Genomic DNA, 21695 nt, shown 5'->3' with positions numbered 1-21695 from the left:
TTTACAATTTTGATTTAAATTTTTTTGTACAATTTTTTTTCATTTAAAAAAATTTTTACTTAAAATTTGTAAAAAAATAAATGATTTAAAAAATTTTTTTATTTTTTTTTCATTTAAATTTTTTAAGAAATCAGCTGTAAATATTATAACAAATATTTGTCCATCAAAATTTCGTTCAAGTTTGTTCTGCCTTATTTTTATTAAAAAGTAAGCAGTAAAAATAAAAACTAAATTTTGAAATTTTTTTTAATAGGAAAAAAATTAACTTACAAATTTCGAATTAAAAAAAAAACTAAAATAAAAATAAAAAAAAAAATTAATTTGTAGAATTTTTTTTTTAGGAAAACTTCATTAAAGTTCAATGACGCATTAACTATTCCAAATAATTTGTCAATTTTTTTTAAATATTTAGTTCCTTTTTTTCTGCATATTTTCAAATACTATTAAAATATTTATTTCACAATAATAACAGTTATAAGTGATGTGGCAACACGCTTCACTTGTTTTTCATTCACAAATTTTCATTCATTCGCTTGTTGGCAAATGACAACTTATGCTAACGGTAAATATGTGGTTCCATGGTGTAATGGTTAGCACTCAGGACTCTGAATCCTGCGATCCGAGTTCAAATCTCGGTGGAACCTAAGGAAATTTTTTTTTTATAATTTTTTTGTTAATTTTTTTGTTTTGTTAAATTTTATTAAAAATTTCAATTTGTAAAAAAAATTCTGAATATTTTTAGATTTCAATAATTATATAGGTATTCGTTGGCTATGAAATAGACTCCTATTTTAGAACTATGTATGTATGTAATATACTATATCATTGTCTCTTCATACTATCTGCATGACTTCATAGTTTCGGATGTAAGAGACAATTTTTGGGAGTGCCTAATTTAAATTCAATTAATCATGCGTGTGCTAATGCCGTTAATGAAAGCAGAATTAGTAGAAAATGAATTTTGAAAATTGAGTATGGGTGGATGTTATTACTACATACACAAACTTAAAGAAAAACCAGCAAGGGTTTCAATTAAAAATCATATGTCATAAAACATATTGATTAGTAAAACAAAATTACTCATTTTTTATTGCTCTCATGACTAATTCTTAAAATCCGTTGAATATGTTTATATAAGCAAAATATTGGGTAGTCGAAAAAGTCTTTTCGTATTTTGTCATTAGATGTCGTTGCAGTCGTATATCTTCAGTGCTATCGATCACATTGTATCATACCATAGGATGTTGGAATATTATTCTCAATTTTTTCATCGATTTCAAAGGCATCAGTTATTTAATTTTATGGTGTATTTCTGTGGGTTCAAAAAGGTTTTCAAAGTAGGAGTAGTATAGGACCAAATGTTATGTCAAATAAAACGGTACATTTAATAAATTTAAAAAAATATCTGCTGAAAGGTAATATTTCGCACTTCCCCTAGTGTTAATATGTCTTATTAAATAATAATTATTTTGGAGGGGTGTATAAGGTTTTAGGGCTTAGATGGTTCAACATAATTTTTTTTATTTCAAAATAAATTATATCGGCGACTCTAATTTAAAATCAGAGATTAATTTATTTTAAATTTTAAAAAAGTTGATGAAATTGGAATAAATTAATAAAATATACGTTTTTATAATATATTATTTAACTTTCAATAAATCAAATTCATTGTTTTCTTCCACCATATACTCAAAATAACAATTTCTACACAGTGTATAAAATACTAGTAGTATAGAAAAGTTTCACTAAAAATTCAGTATCAAACAATATGGCAACACCGCCAACTGAGTTTGATTGAGAGCGCGTTGGAATTCGGTGCTCAGCCAGAGAACATAAAACAATCGGCGCTCAATTGCATTCGCGTACACGAAATAAAGTAAACGCGAAAATTGTCTAAAGTAAATGAAAACAAATTTGCAAAGCAAAATAGAACAGAAAATATGGTGAGGGGAAAAGCGCGGTATAAGGCGAACAATAAACAAAACAATATGCAGTTCCGTTTCCACACACACACGCACACACACCCTCCTACACATACCACTAGCAACTTACCTTTGTCCCGGAAAAGTTGCTTGTACTGCGACAACTGCTGTTGCTCCAGCCATTCATCCACCGTGTTGGGCTCGGCATATAACCATGTCGGATAGGTGCTCCACAACAATAGCACTAATTTCAGCAGCGAAACGGTGAACATCAATGTAAGGACAAGGGCCACAAGTAACTTCATCAAACGTTTTGACATAACTGTGAATATGACTGCAGGAAAGACCACTGCCAACCACACAACAACACCACGTTTTAATAAATAATACACAATTATTTGCAAATCACATATGCGTTGGTACTTTGCACCTGATAGTGCACAGCAATTAAATTTTAATGCAACAGAAGTGAGTGAGCAACGGACTCTCGTATACTCGACACAGTCGCGCTCACATACCCACGCATGCAATTCTCGCCGTTATTGCTCCAGCTGTGCAGCGTATATTTTTAGATATAATTATAGGTTTATCTATGAAAACGTCAAAAGTAATATATATAATTTGCATATGTAGAATTTTTGCTTCTTTCTTTTATCAATTGCACTTGCGAATTCACTGGCAAAGCCAGCGAAATAATTCACTCACGCACAACTCACAGAGGCCACTGAAATCGGGGAAGTGAATGCTTAATTTACTTTTTGCCTGTCACATACACCTCTCGTCTGCTCTTGCTGTTCTTGCTGACTTTCCGCTCTACACATTAGTACTGAGTGGGTGGGTGAGCGCTTACTTTCGGTCAACATTGTTTTAGCACATGAGGAGTATGGATGTTGATGAACGGGAAGCGTTTACAGCTCGAATCAAAACAAAAGCAAAATATCCATTAGCATGTGCGGTTTGTGGAGAAGAAAAAAGAGCGCAGCTGAGAAATCACAAGTCAAACGTCAACGTGAGCTGGCTGTCAAGTTATTAACTTTTGGCTGCTCGAATTTTTGTTGTTGCTTTTAAATGAGTCAAACACCAAAACAAGAGTTTTTATTGACAAATTAATTATGTTATCAGCATAAACTTTGAACGGGATTACTTTGGTGTTAATAAATAATATTATTATCATAAAGTAAAAGAATGGCGTTTAAAATGAATGAAAATTATTGAAATAAAAGTAAATTTTTATGGAAATACTGATAAAAGCTTTGATAGTTTATTTTTAGCACAAACAGTGTTGCTCTAAAATTGAAATTGCCTGCGGCCTGAACACTGTGTTTATTTATATTGAAAGTTAATATGGAAAAATATAAAAAATAAATTAAAAACAAATACAATTAATTAAAAAACTGATTACAAATTAACGAAAAATAATAAATTTCATTATTTTTAGTTTAAGGCAATTCTTTTTCCAAAAATATTTATAGAGAAATATAAAATTAATAATATAAAAAATTTTAATATAGTAAATTAAACAAAAACAATAAAATGCATTTTCTTAAAATATATGCAATAAACAAATGCGGCTGCATTTCCGCACTACACTCACCAACAAGCAGTGTTAACAACACTGTCAGCACTTAGCCAAGACCCAAACCGCAATTCACGTGTTAATTACATTGTTTACGTTCTTGCTTATAAATGAAATGTAAGCAATCTGGCAACATTATTACTTATTTATCATAAAATTGCTAATTTGTTGCTACAAAGAAATTATTTAATTTCGATTTACATCTAACAAGTACCTTAAGAGTAAAACATTATTACTTTTTGTATTCATTGTATGAGCAATAAATAAAATAAAAAACAAAACTTTAAATCATATTGAATGCTATAGCTAAGGTTCCACCGAGATTTGAACTCGGGTCGCAGGATTCAGAGTCCTGAGTGCTAACCACTACACCATGGAACCTCGATAAAGGTCACACGCCAAAATACCAAGCGCAATTTTTGCTCATAAGATGGCAGATGTGTTTGCTTATTAATTAAAAAAAAATGCAAATCATTAAAAATAAAAAAAAAAATCACTTCGTAGGCACGCAAATGGTAAGAAAATATTTAATTCTGTTATAAAGTTTCGAGAAAATTTATATATACATTTACTCAATATAACCTATACACTGTCCGACATATTCGGCATATGGTTTTTTTAGAATAGCGAAAATTATTACATATATGTAGTATATGGGAGTTGAGGTAGTATCGACCGGATTTTATTTATTAACTATTATCATCCCACATACTAAAAAAATGTTCCCTGGGATTCATTAAGGTACCTCACATACTACAATGACCTGTGGAGTAAAGTCAGCCGGATGTTTGAAAATCCTGATATTAGTTATAGGGGAGCTAGGTCAAATTTTCGTTAAATTTTATCTATGTTAGGCACAAAGATACACTGTTATGAGCAAAACACGCTCTCTCATTTTCACTTAGATAACTAAAATATTTGGCCGATATATGCAGTTTAAAGTCACTTGGAAGTTCGAAAATCGTTATATTATATAAATGGGGGCAAATGGAAGTATTGTCCCGATTTTGATACAAAAAGTTACTATTGTGAGGAAAAGATTCTCTCCGAATTTCAATTATATATCCCATGCATTGACCTGTATTTTTGGTCAAAAGTCAACTATAGATACTGGGGTCCACATATTCGATACCTAGAAGATTCAACAGTTTTGTTCGGATTTCGAAAATGTTTGGTCATAAAGAAATAAATTACAGTGCGGATGCACAAACTCCTGATGAACGTGAGAACGTGTAAACAATTTTATAGTGAATGCTTAATTTTTGCGCCCTAAAGTACTTCCACCAACTCGGCGGAACAGCCCGCTTGACACCGCTCCACCAAACGGCCGATAAATTTCGTAATTTAACAGAACTCAACTCGAAACTCTCTTAACTAAATTTTCATGAATTTAATGTAGAAGATTTTGTTGAATTTTTTAATAAAATATTTCCTTCCGATTTTCAAGGTTCCACCGAGATTTGAACTCGGGTCGCAGGATTCAGAGTCCTGAGTGCTAACCACTACACCATGGAACCTTACAAACACCTGCTATTGCTAGATTCTACCAAATTTAGTTATCAAATAGTTTGGAAAACACTTTTAATGAAAAGACATTTCAATAGAATCTGATAGAATATCATTACCAACCTTCAGGAACTTAGTAATTTGTAGAGGCTTTAAGACTTTCGGGTAGGCAATGGTAGGCCACTGTTCAGGTACATATATTTGAATAGTAGTCTACTAAAGGTTTAAATTTAAATTTCAACGAACATTTATGGTCTACTATTAAGAGAATAGCACTTACAATCAGTTTTTGAGTCTAATAAAGCCAGAAGGTACAATTAATTAGATGTCGTGCGAAGTTTTAATATCCTACCTAACTTGGCTAGATTCGTCCGAGCTTCACTGTAGCGACCCATACACCATAACCGACCACTCTTTCAGATTCAATAATGTGATTATTAGAATTTATTCTCTAAATTACGAAATTTTTTTGACAGAGAAATAAAATAATGGCGATTCCAGAATCGAAAGTTATATAATCAGAACCCAATATCCTTTTAGGAAACTATTGTATATTTTTAGATAATTTTAAAAATCTTTTACAATGAAATCTTGCATTTTTAATTTTTGTTGCAATTTATAATATATTTATCATTAAATCAAGTGAGTAATTGCAATATTTTTATGAAATATGCGAAGCAATTAAAACAATTTAAATTGTGTTGTAAATTAAAATAAAACACATTGCATTTGCAGGTTCCACCGAGATTTGAACTCGGGTCGCAGGATTCAGAGTCCTGAGTGCTAACCACTACACCATGGAACCGTTAGACACCGTTATGTTTTGACATTTTTCATTTAGCTTTTTGGCAAGGTTATTGCCTGAAAATTAATTATTTGCTTAATTGTCAAAGATTTAGAGTTAAAAAATGAGTACGTGTATAATAAAAGCGTTTTAAGTTTTGGTCATGTGATATCCTTAAATGTCTGCAATGTAACGTCTAAAATTGCTACTTTGTCATTTCAAAAGCCTTTCTGAAATGGATTGTTATTACTAATCGCTGATTGCACAATTATGTTAATGTGAAAACCTAAGATATCTTAAACGAATAAAATATTCTTCGTGGAATGATGTAGTTTTTGCTTGAAGCTAATAGGCGTCAGTGAAATCAATTTATTCGAAGATTGTACGCCAAATTTCGGGAAGATATCTTATCAAATAAAAACTTCTGCAAGGACTTTATTTGGTTCAATTAGTTTGATCAATTCCACTATATCTTCTAGTGGTCTGATATCGAACAAATTAGCAGCTTCTTTGGTAGCAAAAAATTCAGATCTGTATCTTAAAAGTTCAGGGAGTAGTTTGCATATATACAGACAGACATATAGACGAATAGACCGACAGGAAAACAGACGGAGATGACTAAATCGACTGAACTCGTGACGCTGATCATTTACATATGTACATATGCGCTTAATCTCCAACGATTCCAAACGTGACTTAACACACTCGATACAGGGTATAAAATATAACTTTAAATAAGAATTGCTTTATAATATAATTATGGGCGGGACACCGCCTACTTTAAGGTTAACTTTAAAAGCTTTTAGACTACTCGACCGATTTGAACCAAAATTTCGTCACTTATATTACATCTTGAAAGGGGGTACACTTGGGCTATATCCCCGACTACTCCTAATAGAACGCTTTAAACAATTTTGGCATATTTTCCTTTATAATAGTCAGCAAAAAGGTATTGAAATCGACTTTATCACAATTAATTGTTCTTTCATATGCTAACTTTTGAGCAAACAAAGAATTTGATTTATACTTTCCGTGTTGATTTCCATTCTTCCGGTTGACCTTCATATGGTCAAGTCGTTTGGTTCTTTAGTGAGATATCTGAATTAAAATATGGGGGTGTATGTATTTTTCTTTCTTTTCAATAAAAGTGGGTATCAAAAGCTAATGATATCGGCCCGTATGCTTCCCTAGACCCAAATACCTTCCCTCAACACTATTATTATAGGAGGAGTATATTAACTTCTGTCAGCCAGATTGACCTTATAGTAAATACACATATCACTTAAAGAGAGTTCTTGTCTGGAGGCATGAACTTCGGGCAATTTTGTAGTGTCGTAAAAACAAGCTGTTAATTTTTTCAATATTCATTTTTCTATTAGTTATTTATTAACAAACAATAGTGTAAAAAATAAAACCTAAAAAAATAATAAAAGTTAAAAATTTTAAAAATTGGCAGCTGATAAAATCGTGGGTCTGAAAAAATATGTATATAAGATTTCCACGATTTCAACCACCCTAGCAATTTGAAACCGAAAAAATATTGATCTGGAACTGGGGAAAAGTTTAAAATTTTTTCACGAAATGGCGACTACTTGAAAAAATAATGAGTTTTGTACCACTTTTTCACTGATTCGTTTCTTTAAGAATTATAAAAAAATTGAAATTTGGGGAGTTGGCTAGTTCCAGAGATAGACAACTCCAAAAAGAAGATTCTCTAAAAAGTTCGTTAAAAATCGTGGGTATCGTTTTGAATAAGGTGGCCTAAAAGAAATCCGCTTGTAAACATTAATTATCACTAGGATGTATTTTTTTTGAGTAACTAATGTTCGATTGCGTTCGATTGTTTTACTTATTTTCAAAAAAATAAAATCCAATTTATATATGTATATTTGCAAAATTTTTTAATTATTTTTATTTCTTTATTATTTTAACAATTTCATATAAGGACATACATATTTGCTGTCAAATGAATATTCAAATGACAAACAAACAACAGCATACTTAAATCAAGACTAAAACTAATTAATATTTGTCAAAGTGCATTATCCGAAATCCATTATCCCTGGTCCATTAACAATCGAGCAATTAGTCCTCTAGTCCATGCGCCAACGTGTGTAGCTTTACTCTAAGTGAATTAATAATAGCATATATTGTGACCAGTGGGAAAATGCAACCGAGTCGAGTCGCCTCAGTACTCGTATAATCCTTTCTATAATTTCCGTATGAATTTCGCTAATCCCACAGCTCACTTACGCTCGCTTACATAGGTACATAGTTGTAATTGTACGCATGCACTCCACACACAATGACCGGAGAACTATGCACTACGCTGCTGTTTAACCGTAGTATGGATAGCCAGAGTAGGCGTAGGAGTAGGGTGAGGCATAGCCACCGTAGTAGAATTGTGGTACTGGTGCTGGTGCTGGCGCTGGATGAGGGCTGGCCACGGGCAGTGGTGCTGGACGTGCGACTGGTGATGGACCGGCGGCGGCGAAGGCGAAGAGGGCAGCGAAAAGGACAACGAACTGTAAGTGGCGGAGAAGAGGGATATTAGTAATACTACTCGGTTGTACTAAGATAATTGTACCATTCGCGGATTATTGAATTGTTAAGTGGCGCAGGATTAAATGCTTACGTAACACAGTTGTAATTTAAAGCAAAAGAAAAAATAATAATACTATTAGCCAACTATTTACTTACAAGCTTGAACATTTTGTTAGTTAGTGGATTGCGTTTGGATTGCTCTTAGCAGAATGCTGGTTGTGTTCTGAATGTCTTTTAGCTTCAAATCACTGCTCTATTTATATGAACGCTTTTACGGGCGCAATTGTGGGTGAACGCTGCAGGAATGTATGCATATATGTATGTATATGTTCATATGTTCTCATATATGTATGTAAATTTAAGTTGGATTTGTAAAAAGTGGTTATTTGAAATTACTGGCGTTTCATTAGCATTCAATTTGTGTATTTTTTGTTTGTTAATTTTTCTATAGATTTTCGCTTAAGTATTTAGAATTCTTTATGCGATTAGCAGAATTCTCTTTTATGAGTGTTTGTTGATTTTGTACTGATTTAATATTTTCAAACTTTTTTTTGTTGCGTAATTTTTTTATTTTTATTTAATTGATATTTATAAATAAATTTTAGGTATTATTATTTAATAATACTGTTAATATTGTATATATATTGTCCATAACTATATTTTTGGGGATTTGTTGTTCATTTGAATGAATGTGTATATGCACAATGATATAATTCAAAATATTGGCCATTTAAGGCTATAATATTTTCTCATTTGTGTTAATTTGTGGATTCCATCCCAAAAGAACTACATCATCTTGGCGATCAAGTATGGAACAAAGCACTTTATGAAACCATATATATGAACTTATGAAGCCGCTGTATAGTGGGAAGCAGTCACGACAGTCTTGGGTTGCCAAAAACTCCTCTCAACACAGCGTTGTGTGATGCTTGTCAGACTCAACGGATGCTATGGAGGTTTTGTTAGGTGTATCCCCTCTTGACCTGATTGTCATACAGCGTGTTGTTGCATTCAGGATAAAAGGGGCTTGAGTGTGTCATTGCTGGGTGGGATATCTAGGGAGCAGGAGGTTTCTAGATGATAGGATCAGGTGTAGGTGGTAAGACCGTTGGGACAATAGTCCTAACGGGCGAGTGACTTATGAGAACATTGGGTTTGTTGAGGGTTTTCTGCTTACGGGACGTGGGTCTTTGAATGCACTTTTTCATCAGAGGCACCTATCTGATAGGTTGGGTTGTTTTTTGGTGGGGCGGGGGAAGAGGACTGTTTGCATGTAATTACAGAATGCTCGATCTGCTCGGATATTACGGATCTGGGTGGTATGGGGATAAGCTGGACTGATGGACGTTTAGATGCTAGCGGTGTGATCTCAACTAATCGGAATGCCGAACAGTTAGGGTAGTTTTGCGCATGAATTGTTTAGGCGACGAAGACGTTTAACTGAGAATTAGTGTTAGCTTCATATGTGAATGGTGTGTGCGTGTAATATGGCAGTATGTAAGCTCAGCTGATTGTAGTTTCGGCAACGAGGCCTGGCAGGAGACTTAATTCTGGTACCACGGGGAGTTCGTTCCAACCTGCTCATGCGGACTGGCCTCTCGAGGAGTATCGTGGTTCCTGAATGCGAGAAGAACTGACACTTTCTCAGTTGAATGTGGAGTTACATTGCAACCGGGTGCCGGACCCAAAATACGGCAGAGGTTTTCGATGGGCCTTGAATTCTACCAAGGTGAAGGTGGTTAGTGTGTCCGTTTCACACTGCCAATCGGTACCGAAGATAATTGGCATTTTTTTTACACAATTGGTATTATGGATCCCAAGATATGGCCACCTTGGTTCCGATTAGTACAATGTAGTTTGGTACCAGTAATTTCTCATAGCTGTTCATATCTGTGACTGGACTTCATATATAGAATATATGTAAATATTTATGTAGGACAGTTGGAAAGATATCTTATCATAGTTTCAACAATTATAACGTTATTCAGTACTACACACGATAAAACCGGTACATCCTGTATGTCATTATGGAATGCTTTCTTTCTCATTATCATTTTCCGTTTGGTCAATTAGGCTTAAGTTAGTTATTTTGTATATTATAGATAATCTTGTCCTAATATTCCAAAGTAGGCACTTTAGATATGCATTGAGCAAGCTAATATGAGATTTAGAATTAGAAGCAAACGAAGTTAATTTTTGTTCCTGTTTTATATTTATTTAATTTATATTAACAAACATTCGTTTATTTACTTCCTTTCTACGTGCTATCGGCTTCAATTATGCCACCAAAAATATTTTCAACGAAATTCCTTAAAAAATTAATCAAAAAATTCCCTGTTGACAAATAAACAAATACAATAGATATAGTAAAAAGAAAGCAACAATGTATAAAATCTTCGCTGTTGACCTTCACTCACATTCGCCATGGCACTACCGGCTGCACGAGCAATCAGCGTTCATTATTGAGTATTATCCCACACCTTCAGATTGTATAGAAGTCTTCTGTACTTATGAACAATATATACAAATACAAAATTATAAATAAACTCTTAACTTTACTTACCTTTCTACACACGTAACCAACCACCCACATTCTACATATATGCCACAGACAAACAAAAATCGGAGAAATAAAATTTTAGAACCAAAACAAAAAGGAAAGAAAAGCAAAAGTGGAAAAAGTACGCCACATGCATGACAATTGCAAAGGGGCTTAGAAATTGGTAAAATTCAGTGGATAAAAATGTCAGTATACATATGTATGTATGTGTATGTATGTACATATCGTAGGTAAATATACAACTGTTTGTATATGTTGTATTGTATTGGCTTAAAAAGCTACAAAAAGTATTCGTATATAGTATATTATTTATAATTCCATACAGCTGCCTGGTTTTTGAATGAAATTCTAATTGTCATTTAATGAGTTAGCCGCTAAATAAATAAACTGTCAGTGTTTGTATGAAATGCTAAGAAGTTGAAAAAAATATTAAAAATAACTAACAAAACCCAATGAAGAACACTTATTTTGAAAATAAATCAAAAGAAGACCAGAACACCAGATCAAAAGCAAATGCTCTAAATTTAAATTTTTTAATATACGTATGAAAATATATTGATCTTTTATACATTACTACATATTTCTAAATAAAAATTACGTTATCTGTATCGCCCAAGCTCATTCGCCTGCTAGTCATGACTTCTAAATTCTCACGTAGCTAATTTTTTATGTCTCTAAACATTTTAAAATATGTAGCTCCTTTTGCATTCTAAATATCGCCTCTGTTCGCAAGCCCATACATATCCGGCATTAAATGATATATTGCTCGAAAACCAAACGATTATTTGATTTTTAAAACATTTTTTGAGTCACCACCTGTTCTGATAAAGAATTTTTTAGTCATTAACATTTGTGACCTGGTCTACGGAAAGGGGGCTTAGTGTCAAAAAATCAATTTTCACTTTTTAGTTGATTCGGATGAGATGTTTATTTTTAACAGCTGTTTCCCAGAAAACTAGTTTTCGCACGTTAGCTCCCTTTTCGTAGACCAGGTCACATATAACAAAAATAACAAAATTTTTCAAGTCAAGTTTTTGTCGACCATAATGTAATTTTTACCTTGAATGCCGTTTCTCGGCTAATTAAAATTGAAAGTTGGATTTCCTTTCTTTTTTATTTAGTAATAGTTGTCAAAAAGTTTTTTAATGAAATCTGTTAATTCAAGATGCGAAAAACTGAACTATTGACGTCAGCAAAGTATGATTTGCATTTTAGTCCCATATGAACGGTAGGCTTCCTCCAATTTACGACCCAACACTAGACACTAAATACGCAATCTATTTGAGAACATTTCTGGCAGATTTAGATATTTTTGTTACGTAATACATCCATCCCAGAATTAACCGCTTATGCTAACTTAAAATAGCATAATCAGTAGAGAAAGCTGTGGACATTATTTTTCAGATCAGTTTGCAAAATAAGAACAAATATCCAAAAGAGCTGGTTATAAGCCTTTAGAAGATATCTCGATCATAACTAACTTAATTCAACAGCGTCAGCACGAAGTTCATACTTTAGTGTTTTCTAACTGGAATTTACGATTTTCGAAATAAATTTCATTAGCATACATTTGAACCCAGACACATCACCGACCACCTTTTTACTAGCTTGAGTTACCAATAAATTTTTAACCAAATATCGTAAATAGCTTCGAAATCTTTTATCTGTCAAAATAAGTTATAAGTCTTTTCATTGGGTGTGTTTTTTACGTTGTAGGTCCCAAAACCAGCGCACAACCCTGGGGAGCAATGATTCGCCATCTCACTTCAGTCCGACTTCAAATAGATTTTTTTTGACTACCCAGAGGATACTTGAGAAGTCGTGAGGCATATGCAAAAGAATCGTTTCTGGCCACTCCCAAATGAATGGCGCTCAGAGAGCTTTTCTCTCTTGCATGAACTTCTACAAATGGCTCCATCCTCCTAAAAGGTCTTTACTTTAAGTAAAATATCCAAATTTCGGTTTGAAGAATGGTTTGCCAATATTTTAAGCAAATAATATACATTTTAGTTCGTACAAATATCTACCGTTACGGGACCTCAACCTCTATATCAAATAATGGTCACATTGGATATTCTCAGTTGCACTTTTTGCTTTGCTATTCAACTACTTTGGGGCGTGTTCCAATGTCAAGTTTTGGCACCACAAAATCATCGATAGCTTTATGAAACCTATCTGGCAGCACGAAAAGAAAGTTCTCAGTTGAATTTGCGACTTTTCAGTTCTCCTGTTGCTTTTTGCCTTCAGCCTTTGAAACCACTGAGATTTGGGTTTTCTGCTTCTATAGAATGAGCTTCATTGAGCATGAGGATCTTGGATATCGATTAGACAGCTGATAACTGAACAACATGATAATTACGAACTAAAATAATTATATCGGTCGACCCAAACATGTATACATTTTTTAATCTTCTATGACCAGGTTATTTATTTTGCCACTCGCATAATATATGTACATAAATGTATGTATGTATCTGACCTTTGCAAGAGCAGGGGGCCTATTCTGTAACTCGATTCGAAAAAAATTTTACTCGAATTTGGATTTTATATATTCTGTAATTCGATTTTCGGATTTTCAAGCCAATTTTCGAATAAAATATTCGTTAGCTTTTGAGTTGTAGAAAGCAAAAACGAAAATTGTACGTATTTATACTGGCACAGGGTGGTACAACTTTCGCATAATTATAAAGTAGATCCGAATTTCGAATAGAATACATTTACGAATCGAGATACAGAATAGGGCCCCAGACCTTTAAGTGATCAATGGGCACCTCTTATACAAACATACTTCTTCTTCTAAAAATCTGTATCTCAATAACACCACGTTGAGTCTGTATTTCCTCAAATATTATTTTCTAGTAACTAAAACGCTCAGTCTAAACTTTCATCATTCTTCTGTATCTTCTCGTAAAACCCTAACATAAAATGTAGTACTGTCAAAATTATAAAAAATATGATAACGATATAGAATATTCAAAGTTAAAAAAAAAACGAAAGTCGCACTTATTGCGCCGTTAAAATTTACAAAGTAAGAAATTTTTTGCTGCATGCCAACCAGTTTCTTCACAATTAGCGCTTATAAATAGGTAATCATATCTCAACACTTATTTATAAGTGATACACTTTTTCAATCACAGACTCGAAAAAAATGTGTCAAATATATAACAATGATATGACAGATTTTGTTTAGAAATTATTGTCACGACAAGCAGTTATGATGGACAATGCGCTTGCGCATTGTTTAGCACAGCTGTCACCCAGCATGACGGCAGAACGAAAGGGAAGCCTTAAGGGGATTATGAAAAACACTAAATATCTACTTTATTCCCGGAGATACGCTGACAATTGCACCAAAATGGGATGAAGTAATAAAAAGCATAAGCTTTGATGGGAATATACTTATATATATATATATGTATGTACATATGGTATGTGTATTTATATAAAAATTGAGTTCCAAACAAAAATAAAAGATTACGTCTTCTTGCCGTGGATAATAACTACGGCAGGCGACGCGTTTAGAATTTCAAATTTAATAACAATCAATAGAAATTTAAAAAAATTAAAAAAAAGAAACATATGTATGTACATACACTGCGAAAGTTTGGAACACTATGTGAAATGCTCAGCAGGCTTCAGAAGACGACGGGTGTGGAAGCCACGTTTGAATTGCGTCTAGCAACGCTCATTTTTCTGCTAACGTTCTGTCATTGCTCATAATGAAGTAGCCAAGTTCTAAGTGCTTATTATTATTATATTTTTTTGCATATTAAAACGTTGTTATAGCTTTCGTGTTGGTAAAGAAATGCCGAATTAGGCGTTCGATGACGAAATGTCAGACAGAATTATTTTTCAATAGAAATCACTACTCAGAGCACTTGTGTATAAATAGCGCTCAAAGCACTCAGTTTTAGCATTCCACTTGCAGTTCTCGCACTTGTAATAACTCAAAACAAAAACACTATCAAAATGATGAAATTGGTAAGTTTGGTACTGGAGGAGCACAACCTTTCTAATATTTAATTAAATTATCCTTCGCTTCGTCTTACAGTTGCTCCTCGTTATTGCCGCTCTCTTCGCTGTGGCTATGGCTGTACCCGCTCCAGTGGCTGGTCCCAATCCTGAGCCCAACCCACAGTTCGTGTATGGCGCTTACCCATATGCATCATACGCATCATACCCATATGTCTACTATGGTTAGATGTAAACGGAACTATCGATTTGCTTCTTCTTCTATGTATTTTTGACTCGGTGTTGGCATTGGTTCAATGATTTTTTCTATGAAACGCAGTTATGTTTTGAACGTTTGTCTTCGGTGTGTGGCTTGACATTTATACCTTGTTTTCTGTTTACAATTTTAAATAAATTTTATTATTATTTTTTTTATAAAATTAATGTTATATTTTGTATTTTAAAATTTTGAAGATGATTCTTTATGTATAATGCGAGACATATCCAGATGGTCGTAAAACCTTATTTTTATCAGAATAGTTTGCAAATACTCTCCAAAATTTTTGAGATGACTCAATTTTTTATCAGAATAGTTTGCAATTACTCTCCAAAATTTTTGAGATGACAGGTGTCATGTGATTATATTCTTCTTACCTAGTTTCACATTTTTTTGAAACTAAATAATATATGTATTTGTGAGATAAAATTGTTATACATATCTTTGGATGATAATCAGATCGAATAATTCATCGAAAATGGTCTGAGACCAATTGAGATTTCCTACTCCATTCTAAAGCACGATCTATTTCGAGCTTCCCTAATTTTTCAAAGAACAAACATAGAAACTTCAAATTTAATGGAGAATGTTAATTATCATTCGAAAGAACTTTCTTTGGCATTTATTTTTGAAGGTTAGTTCTTTCAAATGTTGGTCGCGGCTACGTCTTAGATGGTCCATCCGTTGAGTTCAATTTGCGATGATGCGTTCGAGCATTTTCACTGGCAACTGGCCAACGACACGCTTGATGTTTAGCGTCAAACCCTGAATCGACTTTAGACTTTACATATCTCCACAGGAGAAAGTTTAACGGTGTAATATCACACGATCTTGATGGCAAATCGACCGGTCCTAAACATGAAATTATCTGCTCACCGAACGGTTCTCTCAATTGAGTAATGCGATGTGTGGGAAGTGACGCAGTCTTTTTGAAACCAAATGTCTCCGAGATCACCAGCTTCAATTTCAGGTATCAAATGGTCGGTTATCATGGCGCGATAACGATCGCCAATGACGGTTAACTTCTCACCGGCATCATTTTTGAAGAAATATGGACCGATGATTCCACCGGCCCACAAACCACACCAAACCGTTGCGTTTTCTATATGAAATAGCAGCTCTTCAATATCTTCAGGTTGTTCTTCGTCCCAAATGCGGTAGTTTTGCATGCTTACGTATCCATGAGGCTCATCGCTGATGAAAATTTGGCTCGAAAACGTCGGATCTTCTTGGAAGTTTTCAAGAGCCCATAAAGCGAAGCGATGTCGCTTGGGAAGGTCGAGGGCTTCAGTTCTTGTACGCTTTCAGTTTAAGATTTCGACGTAAAATGCGCCAAGTCGTTCCATACCTCAGTCCGAGTTGCTGCGAACGGTGCCGAGTCGACTCTTCACGTTCTTCGTGTGCACTCTCAGCTACGGCTGCTATATTTTCTTCACTTATTGCTGGTCGTGGTCTATTCGGTCGAATATTATCCATATCGCGTGATTTGACAAAAAAAGGCTATTGAAAAAATTACCTCTACTTGGATCACCCGTTATGTTACATAAAGGGTTGTCAGTCATTTGTTATCATGTGGTTCTATGTTCATTAAACCAACACCCCTCTTTTGAGATTTTCAAGTAAGACTAGGTACTGCGGTTAACATATCTGTTCGGATAGTTCTTTCTACGTTTTTTGAATTCAGTTATAGCTTAAAGAGCGAATATCGTAACTCGCCTTGAATTCTTTTTTAAAGTGTCAAAATTTTGTCACTTCAACATGAAAATTGATAAAGAGCAATCTTAAAAAGTGCGTGACAAATAAACATTTTTTTTGGTATTTTTATGATTTTAGTTCATTTTATGAAACAAAATTTTGTCATTTTTGTGTACTTGCTTTCGTAACACGTTTAAGAATAAGCACTTGAGTAAATTAAGCAAACTTCCCCGAATTCATTAAATATATGAAAACAGTTAAATTCCATCCAACGCAATGCATATGAACAACAACTCCATACCGCCGATGAGCGACACCATTCGGGAGCTTTGTGCGAAACTACTGAAAGAGCGTCAACGTTGCGATACGTCGGCGGGACAGAAAAAGAAACGCACCGTACGCAGCGCAATTATTACGGACGACGCAACACCGCTCATTATCAAAAGTCTCGTGGACGTACAACCGCCAACGCGAAACGATACTGAGCATACGAACGGTAGTCGACGTGTTGAGACCTCATTGGATCACATCATACAGCAGCTGCAACGCGGCAAATGGCCATCGGATGTGGTGGTGCTCATCACGCCCGCCAGTAAACACAACAATCTCTACAAATTGCATGTGATCGATCGCAACAATGAGGGGCACCTCGGTATGACCAGTATTACCAAGCAGGAGTTGGCTGAATTGCGGGCGAGTAATGTTTTCGAGAAGTACGCAACAATTGTGGGTAACAAATATATCGACTTGAAGACGGTCACACTGAATTCGGCCATCATAGCGAATATTATGAAGAATTTGAATGGTGATTGTTGCCAGCAACCGGCATGCGAACTGCCATTGGCAGTGCCTTTGCCGCAGCACGAAACTAAAGAGCTAGTGGCGCGTAAAAGTAGCTCAGACGTTGAGCTAGAATTGGATGAACCAGTGGCACCACGTGCTCGTCGTCGCGGCACGCATTCACGTAACGTCAGCCAATATCATGCAGAGAGTGGCGTGCGTCTAATGACACTAATCGAACGCATAAATGATGCCATAGAACCTTCTCATACAGATCTACACAATTTCTTCGATCTCGCTGAAACATACAAATTCAAAATCTATATACGTCCAGAGCTATGCTGGAAGCCACCACCACAAGCATCGGCGTTACAGAAAGAAAACGATACCGATTTCGTGCGTTTTAATGTCGAGTGTTTCATGCTCTTCGATAATTACGTTTGCACCATTGCGCTTAACTCGTTACAGTTACATCGACAGTTGAAATTGCATCCAGCGATCTTGCCGCGTGTGCACGTGATCGAAGATGTCTGTGAAATAACACCACTGCCCAAGTGGTTGGTTACGCTTTTGCGCACACTGGCGGAATGGTTTGGACTTGAGATGTTTTATGATGCTTTTGGAGAATTTGTTTTCGACTTATGTAAGCAGATCACTTGACGCGAGCGGATTAGGATATAATTTCTAGAGACGGGTGTAAAACTAACCAATAAATGATCTAATAAATCTATAAAAAGAAATAAATTATATTTATAAATTTGTAGAAATTCATCTACATAATAACCTTATGAGTTATAATGGTTAATGGACCCATCATAAAAAGTAATCTCTCTCATTATTATTTCATTAATATTTTCAATATGAAAAAACAACAACTTGTAAACTTGTTTAGATGAAGGAAGTAGGTCTAACGTTCTCTCAAATATATCTCTCTTAAAGCCAACATAAAGATACCTATCTAATAATTTTAATTACAATCTTTTGAATGAAAATCACTTGTCATTTCATTGTGTCCGAAACCATCCGTCATGCAGTCGAAAAAATAATTATGCTGGTTCTTCATATTGGCTTCAATTGTTTGCCCGTACTTCCGTTCCGAAAAGCAGTTTTCGGGACTTTTATAGTTCCCAAAAAACAAAAAAAAGCATCCTACAACATTTATTAGATTGTCCATAGAATATAGATTTTTTTTTTGTTTATTGGCCATCTCTTTACAGATGGTCTACGCTTCCAAAATATCGACAGTTCGGTGGATATACATAGCCTTAAATATAATGAAAGATCTCGGCAGTCTTACCTTCGGGGAACCTTGAGACATAGCCTACATTGACACTGACCGTCTGAACAAATTTGTGTTTGGCTCGAGACGCTTTGTCGCTTTGAAATGGTCATATGATCTATTTTATAGGAATTTCACAACGAACCGCACTAAGCAGCCCAAGTGAGATCCCTGTTAGGATCCACTTAATTCTTCCAAATATTTTCTTTGTCCATGAATTGTCGATACTTTTATCAAATTCTTAGACATTCTTCCCAACACTCTTTTTATTTTATTGTCATGCAAGATCTCGGCAGTCTTACATTCGGGGAACCTGGAGACATAGCCGACACTGACATTGATTATCCGAACAGATTTGTGATAAGCTCGAAATGCTTTGTCTATTTGTAATGGTCATACGATCTATTAGTGTTATACAGGAGTTTCAGGTAACACAAAGAACCGCCGTTCTAAGCTATCCAAGTGAGGATCGACTTAACTCTTCCAAATACTTTCTGCTGTCTGTGAGTCATCGATCCTTTGGTTAAATTATTAGACACCTTCCAACACTCTTTCATTTTTACTGTCATGAATTTCTCTTCTTAGAAGAAGTTGTACTTCTTTACAGAATATAAATAAAGGACAAGTACTGAGATAAATACATACATATATCCGATTTTATCGAATTCATTCCTTGCAAATATCTAACGGCATGGTAGCTTAGGAAAGATTGGCATCTTACTAGAAGTAGCCACAACTATAACTCAATGACTTCCATTTCATGTATGTCTCCAAGCTACAAACATCTATAGCAATAAAAAAAACTTACATTTTTTTTGCAAATTCAATCTTTTTTATTAACAAAATAACAAAACGAAAAAAAAACTAGAAATCAAAACAAGCGACACCCTTAATTTATATCACTGTTGCTGTCCAAATATGAAATTGTTATTGTGGCAAATCATTACACCGTAGTCACAGCCGGGTTCAAAAAGTGAATGAGAGGTCAATATCTCAAAGGATCTCCAGTTGGATTAACCATAGTACACATAAGGATATGAGGCCACAGCTGGGTATGAGCCATATACGTATTGTGGGTTGGGCTCAGGGTTGGGACCAGCCACTGGTGAGGGTACAGCCATTGCAACAGCGAAGAGAGCGGCAATAACGAGGATCAACTGTGAGTTGAAGAGAAGTAAAATTTAATGAAATTTTAGAAGTTTTGCTTTCTTCCAATTCCGAACTTACCAATTTCATCATTTTGATAGTGGTTTTTGTTTTGAGTTATTACAAGTGCGAGAACTGCAAGTGGAATGTTGACTGCGCATGCCCAAAAGGCTATTTATACCAAATTAGCAATATCCATTCTTATATGTAAATGTATATAAATACATACATTCATATAAACATCACTGTCTGACATTTCGTCATCGCCTTTAAATTTGGCACTTATTTCAAAGCACAGGCAGTCACAACAACAAAAGTGGTCAAAAATAATAATAATAACAATATCAATTAAATCGACCGCAATTGCTTTGCGAATTCGAAATTTCATTATCAGCAATGACATAACAATACACGTATAAGACGCAGTAGCGCCAAACAGTTAAGCTTCTTCGTTACCCCACCGCTGATTTTGTGAAAAGCTCTCCATCGGGTAACAAGAATGCTTTCGTTTGGTTTACTTGAGTTTTTAATTTTATATTCTACGTGCGGTGCGTTTCGTAAGAAGATATAAATTTATACAAATTTACATATGTATGTATGTTTCTATGAGTATTCGGTTATAAAAATAAAAGAGTACTTATATATATAATAAAAACTACAGAATATTAATGACTAGTGACCATTTTAAAATCATTACTTTATGGAGTTTGTTTTGGTTTATTCTTGAATGTAATCATAGAATGAGTTTTAGGGGTCTTTATAGGGGAGAGTTAGTTAGTTAGTTTATAGTTTTCAAGGTCATTGTTTCTGATTGATGCCGTCACTATAAGGAATTTCGTTTTAGTCCACTGTACCGCGCCCGTTTTTTGACACAAATGGACTCCAATTCTTATGATAATGGGTAGTCGAAAAATCATTTCTTATTTCTAATCAAACTACAAATTATCTTTTAATTATAATTAATTTTTCCGCTAGATACATTATTCCATCAGTGTAAAACTTTTCTGGTTTCTCGGCGAAAAACTGCGACAAGTAGTTTTCGCAGGCTTCTCTTGAAGCTAACTTTACACCATTAAGGGAGATCTGCATTGACCGAAACAAATGGTGGTCTGACGGTGCAAGATCAGGGCTATATTGGATGCATCAAAACTTCTTAGCCAAGCTCTCCCAGCTTTTTCCGCGTCATCAAAGATGTGTGTGGTCTAGCGTTGTCCTGATGGAAGACGATGCCCTTTCTTTTGATTAGTTCTCGTCGTTTGTTTTGATTGCTTGCTTCAATCTCATCAGTTGTTGACTGTAAAATGTAGAATCAAACGTACGACCAGGCTGGAGTAGCTCATAGTGGATGATTCGAATCCAATCCCACCAAACACTCATCATAACCTTTCGAGGCATCAATTCTTTGCTTGCTTTGCGAACATTTGTTGAGCTTCACCATGCTTGGGCCATGATCTTTTTCGCACATTATTGTCATATTTGATCTACTTTTCATTCGCTTCAGAAATGGTCCGATTTCATTTCGTTTAAGCAAAGAATCGCAGATGTTAATTCGTCCATTAAATTTTTCACAGACAATTCATGTGGTATCCAAACATTGAGCTTCTTTTTGTAGCCAGCCTTTTTTAAATGGTTCAAAACAGTTTGATGATAAATGTTAAGTTCCTTAGCGATGTCA

At 34.5% G+C, this 21695-nt stretch overlaps 3 protein-coding genes and 4 non-coding genes across 8 annotated transcripts in view; 2 read left to right on the top strand and 5 right to left on the bottom strand.

Annotated features, from left to right (window-relative positions):
- The window catches only part of LOC120767897 (apoptosis-resistant E3 ubiquitin protein ligase 1), a 39045-nt gene extending 36078 nt beyond the window's left edge, over positions 1–2967 (bottom strand). For both annotated transcript variants that reach the window (XM_040094234.1, XM_040094236.1), the window contains exon 1: positions 2053–2967. In XM_040094234.1, coding sequence (XP_039950168.1) covers positions 2053–2242 — 190 coding nt within the window. In that variant the 5' untranslated portion in view covers positions 2243–2967. The remainder of the gene's footprint in view (positions 1–2052) is intronic.
- On the top strand, positions 573–644 carry Trnaq-cug. The gene has a single exon. It is a non-coding gene; the product is annotated as a tRNA-Gln (tRNA).
- An 840-nt stretch (positions 2968–3807) lies between the features above and the next one.
- Positions 3808–3879, bottom strand: Trnaq-cug. The gene has a single exon. It is a non-coding gene; the product is annotated as a tRNA-Gln (tRNA).
- A 1064-nt stretch (positions 3880–4943) lies between these two features.
- On the bottom strand, positions 4944–5015 carry Trnaq-cug. Its single transcript has one exon. It is a non-coding gene; the product is annotated as a tRNA-Gln (tRNA).
- Positions 5016–5737: 722 nt separating this feature from the next.
- Trnaq-cug lies at positions 5738–5809 on the bottom strand. The gene has a single exon. It is a non-coding gene; the product is annotated as a tRNA-Gln (tRNA).
- A 1902-nt stretch (positions 5810–7711) lies between these two features.
- On the bottom strand, positions 7712–8568 carry LOC120768919 (neuropeptide-like 4). The gene is made up of 2 exons (XM_040095693.1): positions 8489–8568; positions 7712–8313 (listed from the first exon to the last, which is right to left on the bottom strand). The coding sequence occupies exons 1-2, from the start codon at positions 8498–8500 to the stop codon at positions 8125–8127; spliced, it is 201 nt and encodes a 66-aa protein (XP_039951627.1). The 5' UTR covers positions 8501–8568; the 3' UTR covers positions 7712–8124.
- An 8375-nt stretch (positions 8569–16943) lies between these two features.
- On the top strand, positions 16944–18284 carry LOC120769081. The gene has a single exon (XM_040095941.1). The coding sequence runs from the start codon at positions 17092–17094 to the stop codon at positions 18253–18255; it is 1164 nt and encodes a 387-aa protein (XP_039951875.1). The 5' UTR covers positions 16944–17091; the 3' UTR covers positions 18256–18284.
- The last annotated feature ends 3411 nt before the right edge of the window (positions 18285–21695 follow it).

Source organism: Bactrocera tryoni, chromosome 2 (assembly GCF_016617805.1).
Source record: "Bactrocera tryoni isolate S06 chromosome 2, CSIRO_BtryS06_freeze2, whole genome shotgun sequence".
NCBI lineage: Eukaryota > Metazoa > Arthropoda > Insecta > Diptera > Tephritidae > Bactrocera > Bactrocera tryoni.
Note: the sequence above shows the minus strand (reverse complement) of the source record. Positions and strands in the feature narration are given on the sequence as shown.

Bases quoted from the DNA above. Each gene is read 5' to 3' on its own strand.
- LOC120769081 (XM_040095941.1), top strand. From the start codon at position 17,092: ATGCATATGAACAACAACTCCATACCGCCGATGAGCGACACCATTCGG.